A 19,660-nucleotide genomic window follows, 5' to 3' on the forward strand; every position below is an offset into this window, starting at 1 on the left:
TTATTTTTCCCTTTAGTTTTTATTTTAAAAAATTGTTCACAAACTGGAATGATGGGGAAGGGAGGATTAGAATTCTTTAGGGACCTTTTCCAGGCATGGCTGTGCATGCCTGTAGTCACAGCTACTTGGGAGTCTAAGGCAGGAGGATCGCTTGAGCCCAGGAGTTCCAGACCAGCCTAGGCAACACAGTGAGACCCCATCTCTACAAAAAATACAAAAATGCCTTAGGGATCAATTTTGATGGTGGGGTAACAAGTATCTCTTACTAGTATGTCAGCTATATTTCAATGGATGCTTCTGGCTGGGCATGGTGGCTCACACCTGTAACTTCAGCACTCAGGGACGCTGAGGCAGGAGGACTACTTGAGGCCAGGAGTTCCAGACCAGCCTGGTCAACATAGCAAGACCCTGTCTCTAAAAAGTTTTTAGAAATTAGGTAGGTGTGGTGGTGCACACCTGTAGTCCCAAGTATTTGGGAGGCTAAGGTGGGAGGATCGCTTGAACCCAAGAGGTTGAGGCTGCAGTGAGCTATGACTGAGCCACTGCACTCCAGCCTGGGTGACAGAGTAAGACCTTGCCTCTAAAAACTAAAGAACTTAAATAAATACATACATACATACATAAATATATAAATAAATGGGTGCTTCTAAGAAGGCTGGAAGAGCCAGTCCTCTGAACTAGACACAAAAATTTTACTCAAGATGCTGCTTACACATAGAATGATACAGATGAATTCACAGACATAACATTAAGTGAAAGAAGCCAGACACAAGAGAGTGAATACTACAGGATCTTGTTTATCCACATAAAGAATGAAACAAACAGAGCAGTCTATGGCGTCAGGAGCCAAGCACTCACCCCTAGGGAAGGGGCAGTGCCTCAAAAGGAGCAGGAGGCCTTCAGAGCCCTGGTCAGATCCCATTTTTCAGTGTAGGCGTGGACGACACAGGGGATGCTGACTTACAAATCATTTAACTGTTCACTCATATGTGCGTTTCTCTATATGCATATTATATTCCAGTAACATTTAAAAACACACTATAATTGGCTTAGCAAATATCTTTATATATAGTACAAATGTTAATTACTCATTCAGTTTGAATCACAAAAACTGAAAAATGAAATTCAAAACAATTATAAAATGTGTCCTTAAATATTAACTTTTTCCTTCAAGAGGCCCTTAGACCGATTCAATTTTGATAAACTCAGCCGGGCGTGGTGGCTCATGCCTGTAATCCCAGCACATTGGAAGGCTGAGGTGGGAGGACTGCTTGAGCCCAGGAGTGTAAGACCAGCCTGGGCAACACAGCGAGACCCCCATCTCTACCAATTTTTTTTAGTATTTTCATATTTCATATTTTTCATATTTTCATATTTAAATTTGTAATTGCTTTTCTATGTTTAAAAAAGCTTATATTTTTTATAGTATGATGCCATTCTAGCCAATCTTTCATAAAAGCATTTAATAAAGTTTCTTTGACCATCCAACTCCCCCCAAATTAAAAGTCCTAATGTATTTGATGCTAAAATTTTGAATTAGAACTATACTTGATGTGCTGTTAAGGAACTGGAGAAGCAATGTAAATGGGGCAGTGATACCTTCAGAGAGGCGTTCCCTGTTTCCAAAGAATGCAGGGCTTGTCTCTGAACGTACCGTTCTAGACGTGGGTGGGGCGGACGGGCTGGTCAGCGACATGATCTCCTGGATGGCCAGCCTCAGCTTCAGTCTGTGCAGGGGGTTGCTGATGCCGATCTCACGCTGGATCTCCGTGTCGGACAGGGCCGACATGATAGCCCCGCTTTTCACGTTTGCTCGGCAGGCAGCCACATACCAGGCTGGCATCCCAACCCAGAGCTGGAGGCAGAAAGCGGAAGGCAGCACAGTGAGGTACAGTCTACAAGGCAGAACTGCAAGTTCTGTAGCCCATGCAACTGCGTGATAAATGAAGGACGTACCTCCAGCCAGACCACAACCGTTGGCCCGTCCCATTGGGCAAAAGGTAAACCTTGTCTCCGGGCTTCCTCCAGCAATTCATGCCTACAAAGGAGAAGATATTGAAAATTAGAGAATCAGCCAGGCATGGTAGCTCACACCTGTAATCCCAGCTCTCTGGGAGGCCGAGGCAGGAGGACCACTTGAGCCCAGGAGTTCAAGACTAGCCTAGACAACACAGCGAGACCCCATCTCTACAAAAAATTTTAAACATTAGCACGGTGTAGTGGCACACCCCTGTAGTCCCAGCTGCTCAGGAGGCTGAGGCAGGAAGACTGCTTGAGGCCAGTAGTTCAAGAGCAGCCTGGGCAATATAATAAGATGCATCTCTACAAAAATTAAAAAAGAAATTAAAAAGAATTAGCCAGGCATGGTGACGCATGCCTGTAGTCTCAGCTACTTGGGAGGCTGAGGTGGAAGGACTGCCTGAGTCCAGGAGGCCGAGGCTACAGTAAGCCATGACTGTGCCACTGCACTCCAGCCTAGGCAACAGAGTGAGACCCTATCTCTAAAAAACAAAAATTAAAACCAGCAAAAACAAAAACAAAATCAAGGAACCACTATTATATGCATATATAAAATAAGTTAACAAAATGTTCTGAGCATTTGCAAAAGTCTAACAGTACGCAGTCTGCCCTCTGTATCTGTGGCTTCCACATCCACACATTCAACCAACTGCAGATCAAAAATATTCAGTGGGAAAAAACAATAAAAATCAATATAGCACAACAGCTATTTACAAAGTATTTACATTCCACTGGGTATTATAAGGAACCTAGAGACGATTTGAAGTCTACGGGAGATTATGCCTATGTTATATGGAAACACCGTGACATTTTATACAGGAGACTTAAGCTTCCATGGATTTGGGTCTTCAGGAGGGGTCCTGGAACCAATCCCCCACAGACTCTGAGACATGACTATAAATTCTCATCATTTTCCTTTCATCTTCTACAGTTTTACATTATCAACACCATCCATTCCACATTAGTTCTGTGCACACTACAAAGAATGCCTGAGTGAGAAAACACTGAATGACTCCCTCTGATTCTCTACAGAATCCCCACCTCCTTACAGAATCAAAGAATTATTACCAACTTTAAAAACACCAGCCGAGGCTGGGCGCGGTGGCTCATGCCTGTAACCCCAGAACTTTGGAAGGCTGAAGGGGGCGGATCATGAGGTCAGGAGATCAAGACCATCCTGGCTAACACGGTGAAACCCCATCTCTACTAAAAAATACAAAAAATTAACTGGACATGGTGACGCATGCCTGTAATCACAGCTACTCGGGAGGCTGAGGCAGGAGAATCACTTGAACCCGGGAGGCAGAGTTTGCAGTGAGCTAAGATCATGCCATTGCACTCCAGCCTGGGTGATAGAGCAAGACTCTATCTCAAAAAACAAACAACAAAAAAATCAACAACAACAAAAAAACAGCAGCAGAGCCTTCACATCCAAGGTATAGGACATTCAAGGAAAACAATCACAATTCCCTTTTTAAACAATGAAGACAACTATCTGGAAAGAGGAAACCACACCTTGGTCTAAACAAAGTAGCCTATCTCAATGAGAATCTTTAAAAACGTTCAGCATTTACCCAAAGAAAGAAGGAAAAAGAATATTGCAGCTTTTTAACACTACAATGTTATGATCTAATCTAGCAGGCAAGCAGTGGATGGCTGTCTCTACACTGCTATTTAGCTGATTTCTTGCTGAATCAAGTCACTGGGTCATCTGTGGCTTAACCCACAGGCCTCCTACCCGGGAGATTTGAAACCCTAACAGTTTTCTCAGTGCAGGGGAATCCTGAATGCAAGAATCCATGTGTCACTGGTGACCACAAGGAGGCAGGCAGGCGTCAGTCCTGCCACAGATCTCTTTATGTGATCGGAAATATTCTATATGCCTCATTTTTAAATACCCACGGTTAACATAATGTTGTCTAACATAGGTATTTGAGAAATAACACTATAAGCTTGGTGAATCTTATTTTATTTCTCAAGTGTTTACCTACAAGGCTTTCAAAGAGGCTAATTGTTTAAAAAAATAAAAAGCCTCAGAGAGAAGATGTCATTGTAACGGAGAGGACACGTACATTTGGTTTGCACATAAAGATATCCCCAAGTCATTTAAACAGCCCTAGGCTGCTTTTAGTCCATTTTTTCTATAATAATTTCTGTAAGACATACCACAGAATCTCTTATTTCTAAAAATTTGATATTGGCTCTTCAATACATTTCAATAGCCGCAGACTTTTCTTAGGAGTATGAAGTGGTATCGCAAGACGTGAAATGAAGGGGTTGGGAGGAAGGGCACACTGCATGGCACCAGTCACCAGGTGGTGGCTGAAACCCTGCTTTTCGTTCCCTTGGGACAAATGCCCCTCAACGACAGTCAGTAGAGCTTCCTTCACACACTGGTGGGTCTAGGAAGTAGTACAGGTAATTCCTGCCACATCAATCCCAGAAAAAGCTCTGAATGCTGACAATCTGGTTAACTGCTAAGGCCTTGAGCATCCGTGGCCTGGCCAAGGAGCAAGGAGGATCTGACTGCTGCCAAGTCAGGAGGGCTTCCAGCTTATGCTCAGCCTTGGCACTCTGCCAGATACTTCATTTTTTAACATGTAATAGATACTGTAAACAAAAATAACTGTCAAAAAATAATCCTTTACTTCTATTACTTGGAGACTGGTGTACACTGTCCTGGACTTCACCGGTACCATCTTCCTGGCAATGATCACTAGCTTTCATAAAGTCTTTTCCAGAATGGAGACGCTTCTGGGTCCAGAAGCAACAGTGGAAACACTGTTAAAACAGTGGAGGTAGACGGATGTGTGTAAGAGTCACAGGAAGTTAGGGAGAAGGCAGAGGAGACCCCATCTGGGTGGCGGGCCCAGGCCTCAGTGTGTGTCCTGGCTCCCCTCCCCTATCAGACCAGTCCATGATCTTTAAGATCAAACATGGGACCTTACCCCTGGGCTGACACTCCAGGTGGGAACACCAGAGCCCCTGTTCTCTCTGGGGGAACTATTCCAATTATGGAAGAAGTCCCCTGTGTCGAGGGGATGCAGAGTCCAGAACTTGGAGATGGCTGAGGCCACTCCACCCTGGCCCTCTGGGCTGTTCCTTTACATGAACAACTACATTCCTCCTTTATTGCTTGATCTCAGACTTGGCTCTTTCACTGGCTACTGAGAATGCTATAATGCAAAAAGGTCATATAATTTGTGAATAATGTTGTACATTTTATAATTAAGACATAGCATAATGGTAAAGTCTTTCATAATGAGAAGCTTGTGTGAGTTTTTGCTGATCAAACAGTATGTAAGGGATAGGGAGGAAGTACTTTCATTTAACTATCCAAACTAAATATATTGCCTTGCTTTCATAAGACTGAAGCTGTTCAATCCCCTGCACCCTGCACACAGTGAACGAGACTTGCTTTCACAGGTACAGTTGCCACCTGGGTGACAGAGCAGGACCCTCTCCAAAAACCATAAAAAAATACCACCACCACAAGTACGGTTCTGTGACCCAGCCACAGCCCCTCCCACGCTCCATGGCCATGGCACACTGGCAGAATCCTGAGGAAAGATGTAGGCTCGCCCTGATGAGAAATGGATGGAATCAGCATTTCTCATGCAAAACTAAAAAAATCCTTGGGCCAGATGTGATGGCTCACACCTGTAATCCCAACACTTTGAGAGGCAGAGGCAGGAAGATCACTTGAGGCCAGGAGTTCAAGACCAGCCTGGTCAACACAGTCAGACCGCTGTCTCTACTAAAAATAAAAGTCAAGGCCGCAGTGAGTGGTGAATGTGCCACTGCACTTCAGCCTGGGCAACCGTGCAAGGGCCTTCTTTTATTTTGCAAGGGCGAAAATAAAAAAATAAAAAGATCCTCTCAGGAAGCTCAGCATAGAGCCTGTGGCTGGTGACTGCCCACACGCAGCCCAGCAAATCTCCCAAGTCTGATTACCCTGAGAAAGCACTAGGAAGACAAAAAGGAGAACATGAAAAGGGAACACTTTAAAAGCAAGGTTACTTCAAGAGACGGCGTTTCAATAACCCTGGGGAATTCCAGAAGTGCTGTGGAATCGCTAGGCACTATCAAAGCTGATGAACGTCTTTAGGACAGCCAGCCCCGACCTGCGGGTTCACTACCACGTATCCCAGGTACCAAATAGCGCCCACCACACTGTGTCTTACAAAACTTGAAATCAGCTTGCCACCAAACTCACCAGGTTCCTTAAATTCTCTGTAAGTGAAAGCATCTGGCTGTGTAAATTTTGCAGTTAAAAGCACCTTTTGAGTGAAATCAGGGGTTAAGAAGAAGAAAATAATTCTGAGAAATATAATTTCATTCTTAAGAATGGCATAAATATTAAACTGTATTCATATAATACTTTTTCCGGAAAACGCAAACTTTTTTTCACATTTATATGTAGATACCTTAGGCCGGGCGCGGTGGCTCATGCCTGTAATCTCAACACTTTGGGAGGCAGAGGTGGACAGATCACTTGAGGTCAGGAATTCAAAACCAGCCTGGCCAACATGGTGAAACCCCGTCTCTACTAAAAATTCTAAAAAATTAGCTGGGCATGGTGGCACACACTTGTAATTCCAGCTACTGGGAGGCTGAGGCAGGAGAATCACCTGAAACCAGGAGGTGGAGGTTGCAGTGAGCCAGAATCGTGCCATTGCACTCCAGCCTGGGCGACACAGTGAGAGACTTCATCTCAATCAATTAATCAATCAATCAAGCACTTTTTCTAAAATCAATTTTATCTCAGTTTAAGTGAAAGAAATGAAACTGCCCTCTATAGTCAGACACATAATCTTTGTACTTGGAAATTTTCCCCACTAAGGAGCTGGTACATTTCAGAACTTCCACATGGATCCCAAGCACAACATAAAGGACAGAGAAGTTTTATTTCACTTCCTCATACTTACTATAATAAAAACAGTAACATTAGCAAAATCTAAGGAATGAAATTTTCCTAGGATGTTTCCAGGAGGCAGAAAGTTTAGTCCTAACATTAAGTTTCACAGGGCCAAATGGCAATTACCCAAGTTATTTTAAAACATTCTTGGCTGGGCGCAGTGGCTCATGCCTGTAATCCCAGCACTTTGGGAGGCCGAGGTGGGTGGATCATGAGGTCAGGATATGGAGACCATCCTGGCTAACACGGTGAAACCCCGTCTCTACTAAAAATACAAAAAAATTAGCTGGGTGTGGTGGCGGGTGCCTGTAGTCCCAGCTACTTGGGAGGCTGAGGCAGGAGAATGGCGTGACCACGGGAGGTGGAGCTTGCAGTGAACCAAGATCGCACCACTGCACTCCAGCCTGGGAGACAGAGTGAGACTCCGTCTCAAAAGCAAACAAACAAAAAAAACATTCTTACACAGTTCAAGCATAGCAATGTTCAAATCAGATTTTGCTGTTAAGTGGTTTCTATAAATTTCCATTTACAGGAAACCAAAACACCTGAGTATTCCTATGGTATTGTTAACATTTAAGAGCATTTTACCTAAAATATAATCAATAAAGTTATTTATAAAGGCTTTGAAAAGAAAACTAAAATGAGACAGATTTCACAACAGAAAAAATCAGCCGGCAACTCTGGGGGCTAAAGGCAAAGGGGCCTCTAGGGCAGAGGGTCCCTGCAGGCTCTGGTGCTTCTGGGAACCAGTGTCTTTGGGCCCCAATTTCCAGATGAGCGTTGGTTTCTCAGGGCACTTAAAAGTGGCCAGATGATTTTTCCCACACTCAGAGTCATCACACAGCCCATCAAGTTTCACCCTGTCTCAAAGCCTGGCGTTACCATCTTCCACATTTCTCAAGCTCAGGCCTTACCCCATAGACTACACAAACTGCTTATTTTATTACAGAAGTGGCTTTAGTTTTGTTCGTCGTTTGTTAGCTCACTCGGGCATTGTCTCAGCCTATCTAGTTCATCTACGGTCAGCCAACACACAACTCACCCCACACCCCAGAAGGCCCAGGGACAGGAACCTGATTCCTCCATGCCCTCACCCCAGGGCATCACAATGCCTGTGCTCCTTTGTTGAAAGCCATCCCAAATATTACAGCTTATTGTCAGAAGCAGACTTAGTTTAGAATTAAAACTTAATAAACAGGCTATAAAATCTGGAGTCTCTCTGAGATAAAAGTACAAAATATATAGAAGAGAAAAAAATGCAACATGACAAATGTTTCAGGCAGATTACTAGCATGAAGAGCAAATGCTGAATGCTGGCAAACAACAGTCGCTGTAGTGGCCACAGTTACAACTTGTTTATGACTTGCTGGCACTGTTTAAGTAACTTCATGCATATCATCCCATTTAATTCTCATAAAAGCCATACAAGGTATGTACTACTAGGATCCCCACTTTACAGATGAGAAAACTGAAGCACAGAGATGCTAAGTCACTTCCTCGACGTCACAAAGTGAACCTGAGCAGGTGCCAGGGCCGACTCCAGTGCTCAGGCAGCCGAGTCCAACTCCCACCCATCCTATCTCCTAGTTGGACAACTTTCCAAGACAATAGGGATACCAGTGTGAGTTTCTTCGAAATTTCACAAACACTCTAAATCTTCCAGAAAGTACGGCTTAACTAAGGCTGTAGGTAAAGCTTTCAGAATACAATGTATATATACACAGCTACATATTATAATTAACAAACACTACTTAGAGCTTAGGCACAACTGAAAACCATGCAATGAGATGAATAAATAATACAAAGCTTACTTTTTTTGAAGTTTACGATTTTTTTCAGCCTGTCCTCCCAATTTGCTAAGTCCCAAGGCATCCTGAGATGAATTATCTGTCTCGGAAACGCCAGCTATGAGGAAGCAGAACAGCCCAGAAGTAAAAATCAGCATGACAAAGTTCTATGTTTTCATAAATAGGCGGATGAATATTTGCAGGTTCAGAGGGAAATCATTTCTTAAGCCTAAGTTTCTGACTAGACAACCAAATGCGCAAGACAAAAATGCTCAAAGACAGAAAACGTGTGGTACCTGAGTGGCAAGTGAGCATAAACCGCTGCTCTCTAGCTCCCAGGCCTTCACAGCTGCTGCTCCCTGGAGAGCACACGGCTGCCAGAGCACCGCATGGGAACTGCTGGCACCGAAGGCAGTGCCTTCCTCCCCGACCCGTGGCTGCTGGGAAGGGTGCGGAAAACCAACCAACCTTGTCCTAATGCTTCTTTGCCGGTTTGTCCAGGTCGGCCCTTTTCTTTCTTGCCAAACAAGCGGCCAATGGAGGACTTAATGCCTTTCTTCTTTGGGGCTTTGTGGAGTGAGTCCTGGCTACTGTTGCTACTGCTGGGATTGCTCACGGGACCGTCCTGGGAGCCTGTGGAGCTTCGAGGAAAGAAAACGGATCTTTACCATGTGCCCTTGTAGGATACTTCACATATTAACAGTTGCAAACTTCCCTACAAGCACTTCCAGTCTCTTTCACACACATCTTCCTCACCAAGTGCATCATGCATGACAAAGGCAGGCTCCCGGTGAGGCCAGCACAGAGACCCATTCTGGGCAGCTGAGACTCTCTGACACGGAGCTCCCCTTCCCTCCAGGGGAGGCCCTGACTCCGCGCCATCAGGTGCCAAAACTCAGTGGTCCGCCTGCTACCCCTCCAGCAGCTCCCACAACTGCCCTGAGCATTACTCTGCTCAGCTGAGAAACGTGGCAATGTTAACTGCCTGAGGGGTTACTGCAAAAATTAATATACATGCCTCCCCTGCATATTGCCTGGCACAGAACTGAAATCCAATGGAGTTTGAAAAAAGAGGGGCTAGGCGCGGTGGCTCACACCTGTAATCCCAGCATTTTGGGAGGCCAAGGCTGGCGGATCATGAGCTCAGGAGTTCAAGACCAGCCTGGCCAGCATGGTAATACCCCATCTTTACTAAAAATACAAAAAGTAGCCGGGCATGGTGGCGTGCGCCTGCAGTCCTAGCTACCGGGGAGGCGGAGGCTGTGATGAGCCAAGATCATGCCACTGCACTCCAGCCTGGACAATAGAGTGAGACTGTCTCAAAAAGAAAAAAAAAAGAGAGCATAGATGGCATAATAGTAACAAAACAGCTGATTGGTTTCCTGAGTGGGGACACTCAGTAAATGGGTAAGTACAACTTGGAACTCTCCACAGCTTATAAAAGGCGCAAGAGGGCGTCTGAAAGGCACGGGTTGTCCTAGAGGGCGGTTCCAATCCCAAGTCTGTCATTTGCTTGCCAAACTCTCCATCAAGAATAGAAAGCAGTCAATTTGTAGACTCTGAAGACATGAAGTTTTTCCAAAACTTGCTGATATCATTTAACTCCTTCCTTTCCAGACTAAGCTTGCCCAAACAGATATGCATTTTCTGCTGGATTTCACCGTAGCCCAGAGCAGTGGTAGGCATTCTAAGTGTAACGTGTAAATACACTCAACTGAATTAACAGACAATTCTAGAAAATCATTGTTTTAGTCAAGAAAAGATTCGTCGATTTCTCAACACTGGAAAGGAAAAGACAAGTACGCTCTGCACGGGGCTGCTGCAGGCTCCTTACTTCCTTACGTCCCTGATGTCCTCGTGGCTGACGGTGTGCAGCGCCCCTTTGTGCAGCCGGTCTAACCGAAGGGCTCTCGGGGAGGAAGGCGGGGAGGTTTCACACTTTATGGTTGTCTTGTCATCTCGTACCTCTTCTCTGGAAGGTGGCAACTGAAGGGTGAGAGAAGCGCAAAGCCAGTTAATAGCAGACTGTGAAAAACTCAGGCCTTAAATAATAGCCATAAACTTCTTTTGAAAATGGATTCGCTGTGCTTTCTGCCAGCACAGAAAGTCTTGTTTCAGTCTGGCACCATTCTGAAGGGCCACGCAGCACAGCACCACAGAGCCGTCAGACTCCTGGTCTGCCTCCCCACGAGCGTGCACTGGGCCCAGCAGGACACAGGGATGCCCCTCATCCTCAGCCTCCTCCATGCAGCCCAAGGTTATCCTAGGCACATTATGAGGACAGTCACTCAGCTGCAGAGATCCGAACAACACCTATAAACCATACCGTTACAAATGTCAGACAGCATTAACTCGCACTAATGAAGAGCCAGCAACGTTTACCTCCTGATGTACTTCGAAAGACACTCTAGAGACGGCAGAAACCTCTGGGGCAAAATTGTCAAATACCTTTTTGTCTGAAAGGGTAAAAAATAAACAAGGAACAGCCCATGGCCACCCATACACATGTCTATGGCTCATATTTCTCAATAATGTTTGGACTGGACACTATAAACTGAAGCACTTCTATGCAGTTTAAACATTTTTCTTCAATATGGCTTAAAAGAAAATACTTCCAGGCTTATCATTACAAGATGATCTTTGCCAGACTCCCAGGGTTTTTCGTTTTTGCAGTGGAGCATGAATATGCCCATGTGCTGAGGGAGCAGGATGGTGGCAACAACAGTGAACAGACTCACCCCTGCAGGGTCTAGGCAGATCCTGCTTATACATCTGTGTTTTCTGGTTTTGATTGGGACTAGATTTCATAAAACACGTTGAGCAAGCATTACTATAAACAGCAAGACTTGAACGGTAAACTTTATTTTATTAAAAAATGTTTTAAGAGCCAGGTTCTTGCTATGATTCCCAGGCCGGACTGCAGTGGCTATTTGCAGATGTGATCATTTTGCATTACGGCCTCAAACTCCTGTGCTCAACTGATCCTTCTGCCTCGGCCTCCAAAGTAGGTGGGACTACAAGCATGTACCACTGGGCTCAGTTTGAACTTCTGCTTTTTAAATGGGATTGTGTAAAGTATATCAATCCTACTGTAGCCCCACTGTGGCTCAGGGAGGACCAAGTGCATTCAATGCAAAATGGAGCTGTGCTCATTTAGGACAAATCTCAACTGACAGTTAAAATGCAAATGAATCCTGCACCCTTTCCTACTTTCCAGTTACAATCACAAGACAATGAAAGGCTTTCATATCTAGAAATTATCAATATGAAGCTTAAGTTTCAAAATTCAGGTTGAAACAATCATCTGTTTTAAAAAAACAAAACCAAAAACAGGGTACAGGGCAAGCTGACATGCAGCCGGCTGTAAGCTGTTAACAGAGTCTGGGGAAAGCCCCGAGAGCCTGGCCAGCGCTGCCCACCGCATCCCTCCACACGCCACTCTCCGCACTCCCCCACACACCGCCCTCTGCACTCCTCCGTACGCTGTAGTGCTGTCACGTGCCAGACTTCCGCCTCCATCCCAGCTCAGGCCTACTAGAGAGCAGGGTAGTCCTCTTGGTCCACACCAACACCACTGACACAGAGAATGAAGGCGACAGTCTTCTGTGGACCAGGTCTGGCACCAGGCCTGGCACTCTGCACGCACACCTGGTTTAACCTCACAACCACCCAAGGACTAGGCTCCTCAAAGCCACCAAGCAGCACGCTGAAGTTACCAGTGACCAACAGGGCCAGGTTATCATGCCTAAGTATCAATCAACATGATGCTTCCTTCACTGAGAAAATCTTGCTATCAAAAAATAAAGAAAACACAATCCAATAGAAGTCAGCTGAACTGAAGGCCGTGCTCTGTGTCTTTTGCTGCTGGTGTAAGCTCCTTATCTCACCACAGCCAGCCACAGGTCCAATGCCACTTTAAGTGGCACTGTTCTATCATCATCTTCACTTCTCAGGAGAGCAAACCGAGGTAGAAACAGACCCCAGCTCACAAACTCATCAGTGATTAAACTGGGATCCGAACCCAAGCAGTTTCACTAAATCATCCAACAGAGAGCTCACAGACAGTTGCTGACCAGGTCCCACGCTTTTGTCAGAGACAGATGCCTTTAGGTATCTAAACAGCTGTCCAGTCACCGCATCATCAGGCGGGTTTCAGACACCAGCACAGAATAAAGACCAGAGTGTGAAAGTTATGAGGGGGAGATTTTGGGTCAACATAAAGAACAGCCACCGAGCAGATCTGCTCTTAATGTACTCTACTTCCTTCGAGAACAGGAAGGCCCAATCCACAGTTATCTCTAAAGAGAAGTGGTCTTGGGCCTCCTTCTGTGGGAATGCTGCCAGGGAGGTCAGAGTATCTGAGACAAGTAAGGCTAGATGGTGAAGCGGTCACCTGTCAGATTTTGAAATCAGACAAATCTGAACTCAAATCAGCACTGTGCACTGTGGGGCCTCTCTAAGCTTTAGTTTCCACATCTGTAAAATGGGGATAACAACAGTAACCTCACGGGGATGTGTATGGGGATTAAATACGGGTTGAGCATCCCAAACCCAAAAATTTGAAATTCAAAATGCTCCAAAATCTCTAATTTGAGTGCTGACATGATGCTTGAAGGAAACGGTCAATGGAGCATTTCAGATTTTGGATTTTCAGATTTGAGAGGCTCAACTAGTAAGTGTAATGCAAATATTTCAAAATTCAAACAAATCTGAAATCTGAAATCCCTCTGGCCCTGAGCATCTCAGATCAGGGACACTCAGCCTGCACCAGACTGGGGAAACACTCAGCACAGTGCCCAGCATACGGCAAGAGCCCAACGCTAGCTGTGACTATTACAAAAATGGGTCCCCCCGAATCTACAATCCATAGCTTTGCACGAGTAATTTCTTATTTTTAAAACTACGTCTACCATGAATAAGCATGTGATGACTAGAAGGCTAAAAAGGTGAGAGAATGGCAAACTGTTACATTTGTCCCAGTGTTCTGTGAAAACCACTAATGACTAATTTCCAATAGAACCATCATCCAGTAAGGTGCTAGGTCACTTTAGACACCTCCATTAAAATGCCAACCGTTCATTATTATACAACTACATAATGCTGTATTTATGTAAAATATGATAGGTACTCTTCAATACATTATTGAGATACAAAGATACGTTAAATTACTAAATAATTTACCTTTCTACGATGTTTCCTTAAATCACTAGGCTGATAGATGCGTGCAAAGAAATGAAGAGAAACCAGATTTACTATACACTTTGAAGTTAGAAGTTCAAGGATCAGTATAAGCAAATATATTAAAATAGAAATGACAGGAGACACGATTTAGAGAAAATGTAATTGGATACAGAACCATTTTTTCACCAAAAAATTTAAATACAAGTTATTAAAGGTTTATTAGAGAAACACTATAAATTATTACTTAGATAAAATTCTATTTCTTGTGTTTTATTAAAATATGGCATTCTATATAATAAACGACCCTAACAATCATCTATTCTAAGCCAAATCTCTCTATAACTTAGTTTTCTTTAATAAAATCCATATTATAATTAAAAATATTCCAACTGATGACGAAGTTACTGCAATACCAATTATAAAACTGAACAAACCTACTTTTAGTTAATCACCTGTTGGACATTAATGTGAAATCCTTACCTAGAATTTGATTTACCACTTCTCAAAAATAAAGTTATTGCTTAAAGCAAGGTATCCTGTGAAAATATATAAGAACAAAAGCTAGCATAATGTTAGGTAGAATCTTTACATCCATCCTATGATTCAAGTAAGATATTTTAATTTAAAAATAACCTATTAGAGACAGCAGCTGATGAGATTCAACAAGCTGATGAGATTTACAGTCTTGAATACAATCATCAGAACCAGAAAGCATACTGTCTGTGTAAACAGCTTCCATTAAGTCTACGCTTAGATTATTTATGTAGGAAACACTTATGAATTACAGAAATCCTACATAATTTGAGTAAAAACACTCTTAAACACCTATGTCTTGCCTGTATCCATACTTACTATATAGTAATACACTAATTTAAATTTATTATCATTGAGAAAAAGATACTTTTAACTAAGAGAAAAGCAACCCATTAATAAAGTCATCACAGCACAGACTCACACATGATCGAACACACACAGTTGCGTGGTTACCTGAGCATGCTGTGAAGAATCGCTATAGCATGGGGTGGAACTGGGAGGGGAGGTGGATGAGTAAACTACAGACTGATGGGGACCTGAGGTCTGGATTAAAAATGAATCTGGAGATGGCTAAAATAATAAAACAAAAGGATGACAGGAAATCAAAACCAATGTCGGAAGCATAGAGACTGTCAGCCAGCATACGGAATTACAAAACCAGAAAAAATATATAAACATACACAACTGTTTTTACAAATTCTTGGCCGGGCGCGGTGGCTCAAGCCTGTAATCCCAGCACTTTGGGAGGCCGAGACGGGCGGATCACGAGGTCAGGAGATCGAGACCATCCTGGCTAACACGGTGAAACCCCGTCTCTACTACAAAAATACAAAAAAACTAGCCGGGCGAGGTGGCGGGCGCCTGTAGTCCCAGCTACTCGGGAGGCTGAGGCAGGAGAATGGCGTGAACCCGGGAGGCGGAGCTTGCAGTGAGCTGAGATCCGGCCACTGCACTCCAGCCTGGGCGACAGAGCGAGACTCCGTCTCAAAAAAAAAAAAAAAAAAAAAAAAAAAACAAATTTTCTGGACAGAAATAAGCATAAAACCACAAATAAAACAGTCAAAGAGTTTAAAATATTACCTAATTAGATGATGTAAATTATAAAAACAGTATTTCAAAACACTGCAAAATAGACTAGTTACCACCTCATATGCCACTAAAATGATTCACCATCGATTTAATTGCATGCTGGCTAACAACACAACTAAAAATGAGAATAGATGGTAACGGGAAAAAATATGATAGAAGCGCAGTTAAAAAGCAAATCGTCTAATTATGAAATATTTCATTGACAGCATACTGACAAATCCTAAATATACAAGATGGTTTTTTTGTTTTTTGTTTTTTTAAATAAAGATGGGGTTCTCATTATGTTGCCCAGGCTGGTCTCTTAACTCCTAGCTCAAGCAATCCTCCTACCTTGACCTCCCAAAGTGCTGGGATTACAGGCGTGAGACACCGTGCCAGGCCCACAGGAAAGTTTTAAACATTCCTCAGACCCGCACACTTTGCAAACGCCAAACACCAGAAGGTCATCGCATTTCCAGGTGAGAGGTGACCCTAAGCTGCGAAGGGAAGAAGCCCATCTGCTTCCTTAGGGAGCCACGAAGCAGCTAGCTTGTTCACGGCTTCACATGCAGAACCCATTTTGCATGTTTTCCTTTTTTTTTTTTTTTTTTTTTTTTCCGGTAGTAGATGCCCTGGAAGCTGGCTGGGCACTCCAAAAGGAAAGAAATGCACTGACTCCCTTTATACATTTTCCCATATACTCTGATGTCCGCCTTTATTTACTTTTGCTAAGTAGTTTTTCCTAGAAAACAGAAAATATTTCCCCTTCTGGCTGCTGTACTTTTGCACAGTTGTCATGCCTAATGTCACACAAACAAATGGTGTATTGCTAGCCTGGTCAGCCAAATATTAAAAAAAAATTTAATATTTTTTGGGATTTGTTTTCAGATAGGGTCTCACTCTGCTGCCCAGGCTGGAGGGCAGTGATGCAATCATGGCTCACTGTAGCCTCAACCTCCTAGGCTCAGGTGATCCTCCCGCCTCAGCCTCCAGAGTAGCTGGGACTACAGGCATACACCACCATGCCCAGCTACTTTTTGTAAAGACAGGGTTTTGCCATGTTGCCCAGCTGGTTTTGACCTCCTGGGCTCAAGTGATCTGCCCACCTTAGTCTCCCAAAGTTTGAGGAATCACAGGCGTGAGCCACCATGCCCAGTCCCAAATGTTAAAATTAGTTTGTCATAACTGAATGATTAAATAATAACTAGTTTTTATAATCTTGAACCTCTTAGAATAATGAATGTACTTGATTTTCTTGTGGGTAGATTTGTAGTGTCCAAAATTTCATACAGGTATGCTGAGGGCAGCCACAGCAGGGAAAGGGCGGATACGTACAAGGGTCATGACGCCCAGTCTGTCCACTTCCCGGGCTGGGCTGTGAGGGATCCTTCGTGGGGTGGAGCGCCCACTGCCCGGAGGGGAGGAGCTAGCAAGTGAGGAAGCAGGGTAGGGGGGAATGGAGCTCATTGATCTAAAACGACCAAGATTGTCTAGACTTCCGCTGCCAACTCGACTTTCAATCTCCTCTGCCCGCTGCTCTGTGTTTTCTTTTTCTTCCTGAATCAACCTAAAATAAAACAAAAGCAGTCAGTCCTCCCGTTTCGGCAAACAGATTAATGTGTTTGCATGAGAAAGACCATGCTTATACTCTGTATTACTATGAGTAAACTCCAATAATAAGTTACTCAATGAACACTTCAGCAAAAATGTCCTACTCTTTTAAAATTTTTATGTTTTTGTTTGTTTTGAGATGGAGTCTCGCTCTGTTGCCCAGGCTAGAGTGCAATGGCGCGATCTCAGCTCACTGCAACCTCCACCTCCTGGGTTCAAACAATTCTCCTGCCTCAGCCTCCCAAGTAGCTGCGATTACAGGCATGCGCCACCATGCCCGGCTAATTTTTTGTATTTTTAGTTTCACCATGTTGGCCAGACTGGTCTCGAACTTCTGACCTTGTGATCCGCCCGCCTCAGCCTCCCACAGTGCTGGGATTACAGGCGTGAGCCACCGCGCCCGGCCTAATTTTTATATTTTTTGAGACACAGTCTCACTCTCTCATCCTGGCTGGAGTACAGTAGCATGATCACAGCTCACTGCAGCTTCCAACTCCCGGGCTCAAGGGATCCTCCCGCCTCAGCCTCCCAAGTAGCTGGGGAAACAGGTATGCACCACCACGCCTGGCTCATTTTTAAAAAATGTTTTGTGCAGACGAGGTCTTCCTATGTTGCCAAGGCTGGACTCAAACTCCTGGCTTCAAGCCATCCTCCAACCTCAGCCTCCTCCCAAAGTGGTGGGATTACTGGCATAAGCCACCACACTGGCCTCAATCTTTTTTAATGTACTACATCTTACAACAACAAAAAGTAAACCTTCCATTGAGTCTTGTTGGTTCTGGATATCATTCATATTTGATTTTACTTATTTACACTAAAATTTTGGAGAAGGCTGGATGGCAATTTTTCCTATGGTTGCAATTAATAGTTTCTTTACTAAGCAATATTTTAAAATTTTATGACCCTTATCTCCCCTATTCTTAGAGCAAAGCTGAAGACTTCTACAGATTTCTTCAACTGGAAATCAGGAACTCTAATATAAAGAACAGATCCACAAAGCAATTAGGAGTTTCCAAACACTTAACTGTTTAGATTAAATTAAAATACTGAGTTTTTTTTTTTTTTAGTTTAAATTTGAACCAGAGTGTTATCTGATGGGATTCTCTACCATCCTCATCTAAATTTCTGGATTCATGCCAACCATGCTACATAAATTTGGAATTCAAGATTAATGATCCTCTATCCTAGAGTGGATCACTAGACAGCAGTTTTCATATTTGACTGTGCCAATAATAATTATTCTAGTATTAAAATATAGAAACCTTGCAATAACCCTTCCAATTAAAGCTCTACTTACATTTCTAATCATTATTAATGGAAGAAAATCCACAGGTCAGTGGACAGAACATTTGCACCAGGTCAGCTTTCTGCATAAAGAGGAAGCACTTTTATCTAGTGATACATTATAAAAAATAAAACCAGGCCGGGCGCGGGGGCTCAAGCCTGTAATCCCAGCACTTTGGGAGGCCGAGACGGGCGGATCACGAGGTCAGGAAATCGAGACCATCCTGGATAACACGGTGAAACCCCGTCTCTACTAAAAAAAATACAAAAAACTAGCCGGGCGAGGTGGCGGGCGCCTGTAGTCCCAGCTACTCGGGAGGCTGAGGCCGGAGAATGGCGTGAACCCAGGAGGCGGAGCTTGCAGTGAGCTGAGATCCGGCCACTGCACTCCAGCCTGGGCGACAGAGCAAGACTCCGTCTCCAAAAATAAAAATAAAAATAAAAATAAAAACAAAAGGTATATAATCCTTTCCCAGCTCCCATAATGATGAGGAAAGACTATCTTTCTGAACGCATCGTATTATTTTGCACCTCCTCCTTCAAAGGGCCCCCATGCCTGGCAACAGATTGCTGCAGGGGCCTCTTCACCAGTTTTCAACATGGCACATGAAATGGGAGTTTATAAAGTCAAAAACACCAGCAGCATACCAACTTCTTACTTCAGAACATACAGCCCTATTTTTTTTTAATAAAAAAAAAGCTGGAGTAATACAGCTCTTGTTGATGTTTCTCTTAACCTTCTCTTCTTTACCTCCTGTTCTCTCAGGACTGGCACCTCTACCCGCATAAACTTCACAACCAAGTCCTGGCAGCACCCCACCCAGACCCGCCACAGGACTCCAGGCACACACCTGTTCCTCACTTGGATTCAGGCTGGCCAAGCGGCACGTCAGGTCAGGGCCTGGGGGGTAGATCCCAGGCACCCCCTGGTCACACTGCTGTGTCCCTAGGCCAAGCCAGCGTGGGCAGGGTTTACTGGTCTCTTTGTCAATATAAAAGCAATTCTTGGATTCCATTCTACAGTTGGCCCATTTTGGAAGTTCTTCATTGTAACTGCTAAAGTTGCTAAAGAAAAACCCTTTAAAATACTGATGAGACTAGAGGGCAAACCTGCACTCTGAGCACTCACTGTCCGTGTTAACTTCACACAGGGAAAGGCACACTGGAGTGGCGCGTGCACTCCGGAAGAGCTCCAGCGTTCTGTGCCAGGCCACTGTGTGATGGGACCTGAACACGTGAGGTTGACGGACGCACTACA

At 44.0% G+C, this 19,660-nt stretch overlaps 1 protein-coding gene across 13 annotated transcripts in view; it reads right to left on the reverse strand.

The window, feature by feature from the left end:
- PPFIA1 (PTPRF interacting protein alpha 1) overlaps positions 1–19,660 on the reverse strand; it is a 117,363-nt gene that overhangs the window by 24,724 nt on the left and 72,979 nt on the right. For 5 of the 13 annotated variants that reach the window (XM_050758119.1, XM_050758118.1, XM_050758117.1 and 2 more), the window contains 6 exons: positions 16,843–17,074; positions 10,559–10,710; positions 9,193–9,365; positions 8,749–8,842; positions 1,957–2,038; positions 1,655–1,855 (listed from right to left, as the gene is read on the reverse strand). In XM_050758119.1, coding sequence (XP_050614076.1) covers positions 1,655–1,855; positions 1,957–2,038; positions 8,749–8,842; positions 9,193–9,365; positions 10,559–10,710; positions 16,843–17,074 — 934 coding nt within the window. Of the gene's footprint in view, positions 1–1,654; positions 1,856–1,956; positions 2,039–8,748; positions 8,843–9,192; positions 9,366–10,558; positions 10,711–13,905; positions 13,936–14,892; positions 15,010–16,842; positions 17,075–19,660 lie in introns of all 13 variants that reach the window. The other 8 variants (XM_050758109.1, XM_050758107.1, XM_050758111.1 and 5 more) reach the window with 3 other exon arrangements.

The sequence above is a fragment of the Macaca thibetana genome, chromosome 14 (genome assembly GCF_024542745.1).
Source record: "Macaca thibetana thibetana isolate TM-01 chromosome 14, ASM2454274v1, whole genome shotgun sequence".
NCBI lineage: Eukaryota > Metazoa > Chordata > Mammalia > Primates > Cercopithecidae > Macaca > Macaca thibetana.